The sequence below is a fragment of the Narcine bancroftii genome, chromosome 2, assembly GCF_036971445.1.
Source record: "Narcine bancroftii isolate sNarBan1 chromosome 2, sNarBan1.hap1, whole genome shotgun sequence".
Lineage (NCBI taxonomy): Eukaryota > Metazoa > Chordata > Chondrichthyes > Torpediniformes > Narcinidae > Narcine > Narcine bancroftii.
In genome coordinates this window covers 109,350,993-109,367,029 of record NC_091470.1, presented here as the reverse complement: position 1 = coordinate 109,367,029, position 16,037 = coordinate 109,350,993, and the positions used below count along the sequence as shown (strand labels likewise).

Here is a 16,037-nt window from a genome sequence, read left to right as displayed (position 1 = left end):
AGAAGAACCTCAGCCAGTCTCGGACCTTTCATAGGAGGTAAAGGTATATTCCCAACTTTTCAGGCCTGAGTCTTGTTTCAAGGTGTAAGGAAAAAGGAGGCAGGCATCTGAATTAAAGACTGGAGAAAGGAGGGGGAAGAATGGGAGGGAGAGGAGTCCAGACCAACAGATACAAGATGTTTTTTGGATATGATAAGAGGAAAGGTGAGAATTGAGTTTGGCTCTGTGAAAGAGACAGAGGGAAAAGGGGGGAAGAGAGAGAACGAGAACTAGAGGGAAGGGGAGGGTTTTAAGGAATCTGATGTTATTACTGTCCTTTTTGAGGGCATCCAGAAGATGAAGTGTTGTTCCTCCAATTTGTGGGTGGTCTCAGTCTGGCAGTGGATGAGACATGTCAACAAGGGAATGGGAAGGGGAAATGGGAGATCCACGCTAAGGTGCTCAGTGAAGCAATCCACCAGTGTGCGACCAGTCTCTCCGACGTAGAGAAGACCAGAACGGGAGCACTGGGTGCAGTTAATGACCCCTGCAGATTCACAAGATGCTTCACTTGGAAGGAATGTTGGGGCCCCGAATGGCGGTGAGGGAGGAGGTGGGGGAGCACAAGATCACAACCTCAGCAAGTCAACAGGAACCATCAACCAACATAATCATCACCCAGGTGGTCCAAAGCCAACAGCCCCTACACACGGGAATGTCCCTCATCATTTATCGTGAAGAAAATGGGGAAAGCGTGCTTACCAACAAACTGAAATGAGATTTTTCTGGGCTGAATTAATAATGTTTCTGAAAGGAAGGTCGAAAGTCAAATGGTGGCAGCTAAATTTGGCAAGTGAACGAGAAAGAAATGACATCATTGCCTCGAACGTCTGCTTTCCAAACACAATAGCAGGTTTGAAATCTTTTGGCTCATTGCAGCAGGAATTCAGCCATTGGTTGGTTCTCTGAGAAAGCCAGTTCCACTTCAGCAAATCCAGCTGTCTGAGATCAGAGGCATTTTTCTTTTGTCGACAACCATCAGTTTTGCAAAGAGACACAATTCCAGGTGCAAGGCCCAGCTGGGGCTGACAAGATGCAGAGTTCCATTGGGAAGGCAAGCTTTGGAATTAGAAAACACATAGAATACAAGGGATCTCGGGGGAGTGCAATCAAATTCTACACTGTGTTTTAGTTCATTACTATATTGACTAGACTGCAAGCCACAAACAGCAGAAAGATTCAGATATACAGTAAAAACCGTTATCCGGAATTCAAGCAACCAGTAAATAAAATTAAAATAAATAGGTAAAAATTTAAATAAAATTTTAAAATAGTAAATGCTCTCTGAAGTAACACATAAACCTTTGGTTGGTGAAGATGGGAGCAAATATTCAGCCAGCGGAGGGCCTTGGTTGTGCTTTGCTTGTAGCAACTGTATGAATAAAGTTGTGTTTGAATAAAATGGCGTCACCCAGGATGAAGAGCTGCTTGATTCCGCTCGCTGTTGAGGTAACTCCTTATCTCTGGTTAGTAAGATTCTTTATCTTTATTAGTATATCATTAAGGATTTATCTGTAAACTCGGGGGAGGGGGGGGTTAACTATCTGTAATGTTATTGTTTGTCTTTCGGGTGGAGGGATCTGCAGATGTAGGGATGGTTAAATGTTTTTAAAAAATGTGATTGAAAGTAAAGCAAAATTCTACAAGGTTTATATATTCACGCAAGTGAAGTTTGTTCAGTGCAAGTACGGCATTTTTTGACTTTTGAACTGTTTATTCTTAATGCAGGTGCAGTAGTTTGGCATTGCAAGAGTGAGTCTCAAGCAACCAGAAAACTCACATCCGGCATCTACCGATCCCCGTAGGGATCAGACCAGGGGTTTCACTGTAATTCTGGGGCAAGAATTGATTCTGTTGAAAGTTCATTTGAACTGAAAAGTGAATTCTCTTTCTCTCTCCACAGATGCTGCCTGACCTGGTGAACATTTCCAACATTTTCTGCTATTGTTCCAATCTTGAGGAGCCTTCAAAACGTGTCAGTTACATTGCCATTCCAGGCCGTGTGTTTACTGATTGACAATTTTTAAGTCATCTTCCTTACTTCCCACTGGATCCATGGCTTCTTCCAGCCCACGAGCCTGTGCCACCCAATTGACCTTTATGTTTAGAAAGGTGGGAGGAAACCTGAGCCCCCCCCCCCCGGGGAAAAACACATGCAGACACGGGGAGAACGTACAAACACCTTACGGACAGCGTGGGATTAGAATCAGTCACTGGCACTGTAATAGCATCATGGTAACCACTATGTGCCACACTAACTGAATGGTTTACTGTGTGTACCAAGACACTATAAAAGCTCCTTTTTACATGCTATCCAGCCAAGTCAATTCATACAGCAGTGCAACAATAAAGAAGAGAAAATCAAGGGCAGGAAGGAGTGTTAAAATAAGTCAAGTTGTGCACGGAATAGGAAGGGGGGGGCAGAAATGGGGGGACAGAATGGTGATTTGAAAATGGAAATCTCGATGTTCACATCACCAGGGTTATGAACGACGAGGTGGGACCCCTCAAGCCAGGGCCATTGCTACCCTTGGGTCAACTAGGCAGCCACCTAGGGTGCAGACCTCAGAGGGGCACTGTTGACAAAAGACTCCAACAGTTCCAGCATCTCTGTGTCAAGAATGGTTCCGACTAACGCGCGTTAGTCTGGGACGCTGAACGTGACATCAGGTATTGCACCCACTGCTCAGCCCAGTCAGCAAGCCCCCCACCCCCAAACAAAGCCAGTGTGTCATTTTACACAGCAAGTCAGCATCCCGGGAGCAAGATAGGCAGGACCATGTAACACAACAGCATCTGTATTTAATGTCACATATAACATACTGTATTGACAGCATGTTAGACCCAGTTATTTATCCCCCCCCCCCACAAAAATGGCTCAAAAATATTCCCCCAGGTCTTGTATGCCAGGTTGAAATGAGGGCGATAATGCTGAGAAACGCCAACAGTGATCACCATCACTGTGCAGCTCACTAGCATCCCTGCTATCTATCGTTGAGGGCTGGTGTCAGGGCTGCCGGTCATTGCTGCATTGAGAAAACATCAGGTTCGCAAGAGACGAGTCTGGACACAAACAAATGTTACTTTTATTAACACACACTTGCAACCTCTGTTATAGCTTGTGGATTTTCTCTGTCAATACAAATTCCCATTCAAAAACAAAGCCCCATTGTCAAACAAATATCCTGCACAGGATTCTCCCAGCTCCATGGCTCCCTCAGGAATAGTGGAGAGTTTGAAAATAAACTCCAAGGTTAGCTGCTATCCCTGCAGGGCTGACCTCACCATCTGCTGCTAGAGCAGACTTTTCCCCCCACTTTACGAAGCCAACTCCTCGTCAACCTCCAACATCAGTCTGCGTAGGCCACAGGAGGGTTCCTTGACCAACAGTGACTTCTCCCATCCTCCTGCTGAAACGCAAGGTCATAACAAACAACATATTTCACGCTTGCAAATTTTTTTATTTCCAGATCTCAGATGTGTCCAAGTTAAATTTGATTCAACTCCAAGAAATGGAAAAAAAGTGACTTTTCATCTTTCCTTGATATTGGTTCTAAGGATCACACCTACCCGTTGCACACCGAGAGGGTGGCAACACTACCACCGAGCCAGCAACCCGGGTAGGGATTCTGTGAGGGGTTTGCACGTTTCTCCCGAGACCTTGGAATGTAGAAGAATGAGGGGAGATTTGATAGAGGTTTACAAAATTATGAGGGGTACAGACAGAGTAAATGCGAGTTGGCTCTTTCCACTTCGATTAGGAGAGACAAATACGAGAGGGCATGGCTTTAGGGTGAAAGGGGAAAGGTTTAGGGGGAATATTTTCAATTCAGAAGGTGGTGGGAGTGTGGAACAAGTTTCCATCTGACATGGTAAATGCAGGCTCCTGTGTGTAGAGATTCACAACTCAGGGGAGGGATGCAAGGAAGGCATTGGATTACGCCACTGGAAGTTGAAAGGGGTCTAATCTTTGTAAGTGGTGAAGCATTTCTTTTTCCACATTTTTTTTCACTGCCAATAAGTGGTGATTCTGCCTCGGCCGCAGGAGAAAAAAACACCTCAGGGTTGTATGTGATGTCATGAATGTACTCTGACAATAAATCTGAAATCTGGATGGTTTTCAATGGTTAGAATCACTAGGCACCAGGAAGGAGAGAGGTGGCAAAGAGTCAGATTTGAATGGAGAGGACAGGCCCAGGTGAGAAGACATCATTTATGTCAAGGACAGGCAAGTACCCAGAACAGGAGAGTCCTGGGTGGTGGGGTCATGTGCAGAACATTTTTATTACCCAGATACACTGTAGACTTTAGTGGCCACCTTCTGTAGACTGGCAAGCATCCCTGTGCACACATTTCCCACTCTGCAGCAAGGCAAGCTTAGGCTAAAGCTATGACAGCGCCAGTGATCCCAGGTTTAAATCCGGCACTGTCTATAAGGAGTTTATACATTCTACCTGTGAACTGCGTGGGTTTTCCCTGGAGTAAAACACAAAATCTGCAATGGTTGAAGTAAAAACGCAATACTGGATAAACACTGCAGGTCAAACAGAAAAGATAAAGATACATAACCACCATTTTGGGCTTGAGCCCTTCATCAAGGTATGATGAAGGTTTTCCCTGGGTGCTTCCTCCCACCCTCCAAAAACCTACAGGGGTTAAGGGTTATTTGGACAGAACAGGTTTCAATGTCCAGAACTGGCTTCTAGCACATCGTAAATAAAATTTAAAATTAAAGGTTTTTACAACTCTCCTGTTGGTGTTACACAAAAACATTTACCCTGAGAAGCTTACACCAAGGCTACGTACTGATGTTGAAAATGTCTACAGGCAGTTGAGAGGTTAAAGATGGATGAGATTTGAGCCATCTGCATATTATGGGTTTCAAAGGACCAGCTAATGCTGACAGGAAACTACAAGACTGGCTTCCGAACGACTGGAATGGGGAGAAGTTTTCTTCTGCAGACGTTGGAAGTGGGGTCCGACAGATGACTGGACAACAAACGCCAGAGCGTCATTATCTTTTGATAGGTAATTAGCAACGTACTGCCAGCAGTAAGGCAATTAGGCGTACTTTCAGCTGGACCATTTAAATCCCAATAGGTCCACTCAGTAAACATTTGGGAACAATTCGAGTTCAAATCTTGCATTGTCATTTACAGAATGCAGGCTGTCCGCCAATACAATGTTGGTAAATTCACTCCTTTGAAAAAAATATTTTCACTTGCAGGTTGTTATTTATTTTAATAGATTCTGGCTTGTGTAAATCTGATCTTATTAAATGCAGATGTTCCCCCACACCCCCACCACCAACTCCCAACCAATCCTAAACCCCCTTAGTAAATTTCCAACTTGCCGGCTAATTAAACATTCAAGTTAAACAATAAAATCTACAGACACAGTGATGGTGGTTTACACAAAAATGCTGGATTTCCTGAGTTTCTCCAGCATTTTTGCATAAACTCATTAAAATTCAAGTTTGGTTAAGTTCGTTTAAGTTTAGTGTTACACGTTCCGAAACACAGCAAGAAAGTTTGTTTTCTGTGCATTGCAGCTAAGACGTCCTTAAGCAGTCTTTTTTTTTACATATAACTAACGTTTTATTCCCCCATCGGCAACTGTCACACAGGTAAGATCAAAACCCCAAAGTTCCGGATCTCACCACGAGTTTAGACTTGATACCTGAAGTGCAGTATTTACATAGGCTAGACATGGGATGCCACCCGTGATGTGTAACGCACAGCATCACTGTGTTAATTATGTCAGTGACATGAATCACCCGCATCTGAAGTATCCAGCAGACAGAAGAGCAAAATGGCTTTCAATCCCCAGATGTTTTCAATGCTAGCAGCGGATACGTATAGCACTATACAAATGCACCTCTGGTCATTTAATGTCAGCAGGCTACACAGTTAAAAATCCCATGTTGCAACATCGCGTGCTTTACACGTCATTAATAACGTCCTATTCATTAGCCCGATGCTGCCGATCACCTGCAGTGGTGTTTAGACTGCGTGGGCATTCCATAATAATTTTTATGGGTCCAGGAAGTAAAATATTGGATCGGGAATGAGTCCCTCATTTCTGTTCCAATCCATTTTACAAGGACTGTGTTCTGGAATTTTGGGAATAATAATTTGCTAGAACGCAGTGGCTGTGTAAAAAAACATAAGTGATATTGGAGTTATTTATCAACACAGAACACAGGTACACCCCAAGGATGTGTGTTTATCCCACTGCTTTTCTTACTATACATCCACGACTGTGGGCCAGGCACAATTCCAATGATATCTACAAGTCTGCCGATGACACCACAGTTGTTGACAGAATCACAAACGGCAATGAGGAAGCGTACAGGAGGGAGATGGATCAGCTCGTTGAGTGGTATCACATCAACAACCTTGCGCTCAATGTCAGAAAAACCAAGGAGATGATTGTGGACTTCAAGTCAGGGGAACACGACCCAGTCTTCATCAAGGGCTCAGACATGGAAAGGGTCAAGAACTTCAAATTCCTGGGTGTCAACATCTCCAAGGATCTGTCCTGAAGCCACCATGTTGATGAAATCACAAAGGCGGCACACCAGCAGCTATACTTTGCGAGGTGTCTGGTATGCAGACGCCAACTCTCAGGACAAGAAAAAACTCCAGAGGGTTGTTAACTTGGCCTGCGACATCACAGGCACCAGACTTCACTCCATCAACGACACAGAGGTCTTAAAAAAAAGCTGCCTCTATCCTCAAAGACCCCCCACCACCCAGGCCACACCCTCTTCACTCTGCTACCATTGGGGATGAAGGTTCAGGAGCCTAAAGGCGAGCACTCAGCGGCACAAGGACAGCTTCTTCCCCGCTGCCATCAGATTCCTGAATGATCAATGAACCAAAGGACCCTGCCTTATTTTTCGTGCACTATTTTTTTTTTTAAGTATTGTTGTAAGGTGGTTTATATAAACATTTACACTCTGATGCTGCTGTGAAACACCAAATTTTGTGATTTGTTTATGACAATAAATTCTGATTCTGATATTAAGAGTACCCCCGACTGGTTGGTTTTAATGGAATCAGCCACGTCAAGAAAACTTTATTCCTGGGCAAGAGAGAGAAGTTCCTTATTGTTAATTTGCTAACAAAAGATGGGACTCAAGCTCCCGCTATCTATTTACCCTGTTTGCCGAGCGACCAAATAGGCAGAGACAGTTTGTGGGCTGGGTCGCACCAGCGCATGGCCGGCAGGGCTGTTCAGAAGGACTGATTGGCAAGAGGGGACATCAGCCCATTCTGGATTTGCGCCTGTGCGCTGCAGCTCAAATTGCGGAATACGGCAGCGGTTAGGGGTCATCAAACTCACCTTGTGCTTTGCGCCAGGTTGAGTCAGGGGGTTATTCTGTATGCTGCTGACTGGAAGAGTGAATATTTTGGACATGATTCTGCACCAGCCAAAGTGGTTGCATTTGGAGCGACCATAATTAAAAACAAGAGGCTGCAACATTTAATTTTTATTTAAAGTTAGACATATTGCGCGGAAGAAACCAATTTCAGCCATTTAAGCTCGTTCCACCTAATTACACCCAAATTAACCTACAACATAAAATTTTTTGCAGGGTGGGAGGAAACTGGAGCACCAGGAGTAAACCCACACAAACACGAGGAGAACGTACAAACTCCTTCGAGATCCAGGTCTCTGGTTCTGTAGTAGCACCGCGGTAACCATGCTGCCCAATAAGCGACGTTTGTTGTACTTTCTCTGTAGCTCAAATTATGGGTTTATTTTCCAAATTTAAATTCAGACATACAGGACATTTACAGGCCATTTCAGCCCATGCCGTCCAATTCCCTGTACGCTTTGAACAGTGGGAGGAAACCAGAGCCCCTCCCCCGGAGAAAATCCACACAGGCACGGGGAGGATATAAAAACTCCTTACAGTTAGCATGGGATACAAACCCCAGTCGCTAGCGCTACACTAACCTTGCTGCCCCTTTAAGAATAGTTTAATATGTTTTAGTAAAATATTTATCTGCTTTTGATTTGAACCAATTGCAACTGCTTTTAATCATTCCAGCACAGACATTTAAAAACGGATAAGTAGTTATTTGACGAAGAGCTGTCAAACCCCATCAGGGTGGTGCCAAGTTAGAGATTTTGGATGCCTCATCTGCAGGCCTGGTGACCATTCAAAGCTTAATCCACATGTCGGACAGCTGTGCAATGAAGTCTTGAGAATATCTGTAATGGTGCAGCTGTAACTGATTAGCACAGCCACGAGGCTAGCACAGAGGGAAGCAAGCGTGGACAGTGGGAAAAATTGATTATGATCCATCCTATTAACATCACTGTATTGAAAGTCAGTCCGTGAAATGGCTACGTCACTAAGCCACCATAAAATTCACATGATGCACACTTCCTCCAACCCACCTCTGTGGCAGAAACAACGTTAATGTGAACTGAGCAGGCATGCAGAACGTGATTGAGTACTTCATTCTAACGTCAGCTCGCTGTACATCAATAGCCCCTTGGAGCTCTGAGAAAAGGCTCCCTGCCAAGTGTACCTTCCTCAGCCATCCATCAAAACCTCCCCATATCTGGTGCACAAGGACCTTTCTGCTGATGCATTCTTCAGGGGATTTGGTACTCAATAATGTCAATAAAGATTTGCAGAAAGAACCAGAGAAGAAAAGAAGAGCTGCTGTTTGTTGGAGCACTCAAATCAGAAAGGAGAGTGGAAGTAAACTTGAGGAATAAAATCCTAAAGGGGAAAATATAAAATGGACATCAGAAGAAGGCATGGGAAAAATGCGTAGCTCTCGTAAAAAACCCATGAAGAATTGTAAAAAAAACTGGAGGAACTCATAGCATCCATAGGGGGTAAACATATTACCGACGTTTCAGCCCTGAGCCCTTCTTCAATAACCATACAATTACAGCACAGAAACAGGCCAGTTTGGCGCTTCTTGTCCATGCCAAGCATCTTCTCCCAGCTTGTGCCAATGACCTACACCCTGCCCATAACCTTCCACACATCTCTCGACCATATACCTACCCAACTTTTCCTTAAATGTTGAAATCGAGCCCGCATCTGCCACCTTGGGCGGAACCTCATTCCACACTCCCACCACCCTCTGAGTGAAGAAATTCCTCCTCACATTTCCCCTACTTTTCTACCTTCATTCTCAATCCATGTCCTCTTGTTTGAATCTCCCCCACTCTCAATGGAAAAAGCCTATCCACATTTACTCTATCTGTCTCCCTCATAATTTTAAATACCTCTATCAAATCACCCCTCAATCCCTGCTCTCCAGGGAATAAAATCCCAACCTGTTTGATCTTTCCCTATAACTCAAACCCTGAAACCCAGGCAACATTCTTGTAAACCTTCTCTGCACTCTTTATTTTGTTGATATCATTCGGCATCCAAAACTGCACACAAATATTCCAAATTTTTCCTTACCAAGGCTTTATACAACTTCAACTTGACATCCCAACTCCTGTACTCAATCTCTGATTTCTGAAAGCCAACATACCAAATACTTTCTTCACCAACATATCTACATATGACTCAATTTTCAGAGAATCATGTACCAGAATTCTTAAATCCCTTTTTTAAATAGAGGAACAACATGAGCTACCCTCCAATCCTCCAGCTAATGACATTTTAAATATTTCTGTCAGGGCCCCCACTATTTGAACACTAACCTCCCTCAAGGTCCCAGGGAATATCTTATCAGGACCCGGAGATTTATTCACCTTTATTCTCTTTAAAATAGCCAGTGCTACCACCTCATTAATCTGTATATTTTCCATGACATCATTACCAGTTTTCCTTACTTCACCTGACTCAATATGCCTTTCCTTAGTGAATATTGAAGAAAAATAAATCATTTAAAATTTCCCCCATCTCTTCTGACTCCTCACATAGCCTACCCTCTGGATTTTTTTTAACCTTGCCTGCCAAAGCAGCCTCATATCTCCCTATAGCCTTTCTAATTTATTTCTTAAGATTTTTTTTCCTCTCTTTATATACCTCAAACACCTCATCTATTCCCTGCTGTCTATAACTATTGTACACATCCCTCTTCCTCGGAACCAAATTCCCAATATCCTTTGAAAACCAAGGCTTCCTATATATTCTAATCCTTTAATCCTCACAGAAACATATTGACTCTGTACCCTCAAAATTTCCCCTTTGAATATCCACCATTTATCTGTACACCCTTACCCAAAAATTAAATTATCCTGATCCCTACCCTCTAAATCCTTTTGTATCTCCTCGAAATTAGCCTTGTTCCAATCAAGAATCTCAATCTTAGGCCCAGCCCTATCTTTCTCCCTAATTAGTATTGTGATCAACAGACCCAAAGTATTCCCCAACACAAACCTCTGTCACCTGACCTATCTCGTTCCCTAACAGGAGATCCAATACTGCCCCCTCTCTGGTCAGTTCTTCTATGTATTGATTTAGAAAATGTTCCTGAGTACATTTGACAAACTCCAAACCATCCAGTCCTTTTACAGTCAATGCGTGGAAAGTTAAAATCTCCTGCAATCACCACCTTCTGTTTACTACACAGATATGCTCTCCTTACAAATTTGCTCCTCTAATTCCCTCTGCACATTAGATTGTCTATAATACACCCCCATTAGTGTTTTCATGCCTTTCTCATTCCTCACTTCCACCCAAATAGGCTCACTGGATGAGCCCTCCAATCTATCCTGCCATAGCACCACTGTAATGTTTTCTCTAATAAGCAATGCGACTCCTACACCTTTTATCTCCCCGTTACATCAAGCCTAAAGCAACGAAATCCTGGAAAACTTAGCTGCCAATTACAAGAGCTCTCCTCTTTCCCACCCCTTCCCTTCTGAGCCAAGGGGCCACCCTCCCCCACCCTGTGCCAGAGACATGACCACCTGGTGGGTCATCCTCCCCAACAGTATCTAAAACTGTATTGAGGGGAACAGCCGCAGGGGTACTCTGCACTGACTCCCTTCTTCCCTTTCCTCAGTCACCCAGTTAGCGGACTCCTGTCTGTTTGAGGTGACGGTCTCCCAGTAACTCCTATCTACTCAAGGCATCTGAATCAAAGACTGGGGAGAGAAAGGGAGGGACGAGGAGACCAGACTAGCAGTCAGGAGGTGTCAATTGGATATGATAAGAGGAAAGGTGAGAGTTGATTCTGGCTCTGTGAAAGGACAGAGAGTTAGAGGAATATAGATGGGGAGGAGGAGGTTTAACAGAAACTGGGGAAGTCAATGTTAACGCCATCATGCTGGAGGGTGCCCAGATGAAAGAAAAGGTGTTGTTCCTCCAATTTGCGGGTGGGCTCAGTCTAGCAGTGCACGAGACAGTGGGCAGACACATCAGCAAGGGAATGGGGTCTTTTGAAATGGGTGGCCACTGGAAGATCCATGCTATTGCAGCGGACAGAGGTGAAGAGCTCAATGAAATAATTGCCAAGTCTCCAATGTGGAGGAGACCGCAGCGGGAGCACTGACATAGTAGATGGCCCCTGCAGATCACAAGTGAAGAGCTGCTTCACTTGGAAGAGCTGTGGAGAGTTTCACTTTACATTTCCATGTCATCACTGGGCCTCACTCACCTGTCCTCTGTCAAGGTCATGAGTGTGGTACCTCTGGTAGAGAAAACGATGAAAGACATTCTCAGCTGGGGGCTGCAAAAGAACAAAAGAGCTGGTCGGATAGAGTTACCCAGAATAACAGTGGATTTGACATTAACTACAATGTACTGTGATATGAAGGCAAATGTGGAAATATTTTCTTTGCAGCCTTATCTCACAAATCCCAAGTGCAAATCCTCAGTCAGAGGAGTCAAACATCCAGCGTTGTATAAAATACTTGAGTGATGATGCTTAGTTATGTTGGATGAATGTTAGACCAGAGAAACATGTTCACTGTTATGGAACGAGTTGCTGGAGGAACTTAGTAGGCCAGGCAGCATCCATGGGTTGAAATGGTCATTCTCAATGAAGGGCCCCAACCCAAAATGTTGACCCTACACATGGACACTGCCTGACCTGCTGAGTTCCTCCAGCTTCTTACTGTTTGCTTGAGATCCCAGCATCCGCAGTGTTTGTGTCCCTGATAAAAATATGTACAGGTTGAACCTCTCTTATCTGGCACTCTGTGGTCTGCCAGCTCCCATGGTCTGGCACATTTGAATCTGCCATCTTTAGTACAAATTCCTGACAGATAGCGCAGGACTTGAACCCCAGTCCCAATCTCTGGTGCTGTAAAGGTTGAATCTGCCGTGATTGAGAGATCAGGGGTTCCTGATACTTGTTCCCACTAAAGTACTCACCAAGGCCAACCTGAAAATATACTGCTATCTCATGATCTTGGAGTCTGTCAGAAGTTCTCAAGATATGGGAGCAGAAGGAGACCCACTGGCTCAATGAGTCGGTTCCACCATTCTAATCATGAGCTCATCCATCCTCCCACTCAGCCCCACTCCCCAGCTTTCTCCCCACAACCCTTAATGCCCTGACTAATCAAATACCTGTCAATCTCTGCCTTAAATACACTCAACAACCTCGCTTCCACAGCCGCCTGTGGCAACAAGATCAACAGACTCACGACCGCCTGACTAAAGAAATGTTTTAAATTGATGCCCTTTTATCCTGAAGCTGTGCCCTCTTGTTCTAGACTCCCCTACCTCGAGAAATATCCTTGTCACATCTACTCTGTCCAGGCCTTCCAGCATTTAAAATGCTTCTATGAGACCCACCCCCCTCCCCCACCAATCCTTCTGTACTCCAACGAGTACAGTCCAATAGCTGACAATTGTTCCAAATATACTAATCTTTTCATTCCTGATATCATTCTGAACCCTCTCCTACTTCAGAACATCTATTCTCAAATAAGGTGCCAAAAACTGTACATAAATCTCCAACTGAGGTCTCTCCAGTGCTTTACAGAGTCTCAATTCGACATCCCTGCCCTTATGCGCTATTCCTATAGAAATGAACACCAACATCGCATTCACCTTCTTCACTGACTCAACTTGGAGGCTGAGTCAAGGACTCCCAGGTCTCTTTGCACTTCAGAATTTTGAATTTTCTCCCCATCTAAATAATAGTCTGCCCGTCTATTTTTTCTACCAAAGTGCATGACCGTACACCTTCCAAAGTCGTAATTCATCTGCCCTGGTACTCTCCCCTCAACAGCAATGTGGAGCTTCTTCACGAGAAGAACTAGAGATTCAAGATGGGTGCTCACCAACATCAAGGAATAGACAATAGACTCTTGCCTTCCTAGCAATCCCCAGATCCCAAAAGTCAATTTATGAAATTGACACCCTTTTACGATTGAACAGTGAAAGGCAGATTCCAACTGTTAAGTACCAGGAGGAAAATGTAGATTAAGAGCACTTTTTTCTGTCGTAAAACAAAAGGATATTTACCTGATGAACTTGTGGGCAAGGTGATTCACAAAGTAAAAAATTTCAGTCCAGTGGTGTTGCACGCTACCAGATCTGAAAGGCAAATTAAGATCACTAATTAAAGTTTCATACATATGAAATTTTCATAATTATATTTTTTAATCTGTTTCTTTCTTAAAACAGTGATAAATCAGAAAGGATACACATAATTGATCTAGTAAGATGACTACTTCTGTCACGTACAAGTAGTCAATTGATTAGAACTGAACAGTGGAACCAGAAAGCAAAACTGCAGATACTCAGTATAAACGTAATCTCATCAACAATGATCCAAATGACTTTAGATAGGGCATACATATTTCATTTCTTCGAGCAACTGACAACCTATTTCAGTTGTGGTATAAGCTTTGATGCTGCATCTCAGAGTTCCAAGCTTGGTTAAGGTGATGCTGTTACAGCCCCAGCGACCAGGGTTCAAATCTTGCTGTTTTGTAAAGAGTTTGAAAGTTCTCCCCATGTCTATGTGGGTTTCCTTCAGGTTTTCAGTGTCCTCCCACCCTTCAAAAATGTACCGGAGCTTGTAGGACAATTGAGTACAATTGGGCAGCAAGGGCTCATGTTACCGTGCTGTATCCCCAAATTTAAATTTAAAAACTAGGTTATAGGTTTAAAAAAAGTTTTTGAAAACTTCAAAGTCTGCAGACACTGCAATTGGAAATTAATTGCAAAAAGTGCAGGTCTTGCAGTCTTGTTTATGTTGCAAAGAATAACCAACATTCTGGGCCTGAGCCCTTCATCAAGGCACGAATTAAATGTAGGCAGGTGCCTGAATAAAATGGCGGGGAGAGAGGCAGGAGGAGGAGCACGGGCCCACAGGCAGGAAGATAGAGATGGGAGTGAGGGAAGAGAAAAAAGCTGGGAAATGTTGATGAGTGTATTGCCGAGCGTATGCACACACTGAAATTCTCGCTTACTGCAGGTGAACAGGTACTTGTAAAGAAAAAACAATTTAACAGTAAACCAATTTAATTAAGAGACAATAAATACACAATATGATAGACCCCGAAGTGATTTGCAACCAAATTCAGATTTTATTGTCAGAGTACATACATGACATTAGATACAACCCTGAGATTCTGTAAATGTTAAAACAAATAAAAGAGCTGTAAAACAGATAATGAATCTAAACTGTGACTGTGCAATGCAGAGAGTTCAGAAGTAAGAGTCCTTAAAAGAGTCCCTGGTTGAATTGTTGAGGAGTCTGATGGTGGATGGGTAGCAGCTGTTCCTGAACCTGGTAGTGCGAATCTTATGGCACCAATACCTCTTTCTAGGGAGAAAGTAGTGACACGTTGATGACGCTTTTGTGTGAGTGCAGGAACATGAAGAAAACAAAAGATTTAGAAGAGGTATAAACTTTGCCAACCTTTATAAATTTCTAAAGGACCGTGGGAAAGTCACAGAGGGAGAGAGAAATGGTGGAATTGTCCTCCCAGAATTCCGTGCAGCTGAGAAACCCCTTTGTGAGTGCTCTGTGCATACAGCTCTTTCTCTGCCGCACAGAATTCTGGGAGGGCAGGTCTGACGTCGCTCTTTCTCACAGCCTTTATAAATTGTGCGCTATTGCCACTCAGACTTTCCCACTTTAAATTGTGCGGTTATGTATTACCATATTCCCCAGACTTCTATAAATTTATAAAGGTTTATATACATCGGCACAACAACAGGGGCTGAAAGGCTCGCACCGTGCTGTGCATAATGCTTAACTATGTTATAATTATTTATGATTAATTTTGTTTAAATACAAGATCATAATACAGATGTCAACAGCGAGAAAAGAGCGTGTGCTGGGTGATGTGGGTATTGGTTGATTGCTGCTGCTCTCCCAATGGGCAGCATTTCCTGACAATGTACTCAATGGTGGGAGGGTTTTGCCTGTGATGTCCACCACCTTTTGGAGAGCTTTATGCTCAGGCATATTAGTGTTCCCATACTAGACCGTGATGGAGCCAGTCAGCACATTTCCACCACACCTCAGTAGAAATTTACCGAACCTCCGCAAACTCCTGAGGAAGTAGAGCCACTGACATTGTGCTTTCTTCACGATGTCATGAGTGCATTGGGTCCAGGAAAGATCCTCCGAGAGAGTAACTCCCAAGAACTTTTATCACCCTCTCCGCCTCTGATCCCCGCCAATGATCACTGGATTGTACACCTCTGGCTTTCCTTTCCTAAAGTTAAGAATCAGCTCCTTATTTTTGGTGATATTGAGTGCAAGGTTGTTGTTGAACCATTCAGCCAAGTTTTCATTCTCCCTCCTATACGCTGACTCTTCCCCTTCCTTTATACAACCCATTACCATGGTATCATCGGCAAATTTGTAGATGGTGTTATTGTCGTACCGAGCCACACAGTCGGAGGTGTAAAGGGAGTAGAGCAGGGGGTGAGGAACACAGTCCCGTGATGCTATGGAGATTGTGGATGAGAAGTTCTTACCAATCCTCACTGATTGTGGTCTGGAGGTGAGGAAATCCATGATCCAATTACACAGTGGGGTGTTAACTCCCAGGTCTTGGAGTTTGCGGATCAATTTTGAGGGGATGGT

General features: G+C 43.8%; 1 protein-coding gene across 1 annotated transcript in view; it reads right to left on the bottom strand.

Annotated features, from left to right (window-relative positions):
- LOC138754140 (anthrax toxin receptor 1-like) overlaps positions 1-13,522 on the bottom strand; it is a 190,676-nt gene extending 177,154 nt beyond the window's left edge. The window contains exons 1-2 of the mRNA XM_069917999.1: positions 13,454-13,522; positions 11,634-11,705 (exon numbers count right to left, since the gene is read on the bottom strand). Of these exons, the coding sequence (XP_069774100.1) occupies positions 11,634-11,692 (59 nt within the window). The 5' untranslated portion in view covers positions 11,693-11,705; positions 13,454-13,522. The remainder of the gene's footprint in view (positions 1-11,633; positions 11,706-13,453) is intronic.
- Between the last annotated feature and the right edge of the window lie 2,515 nt (positions 13,523-16,037).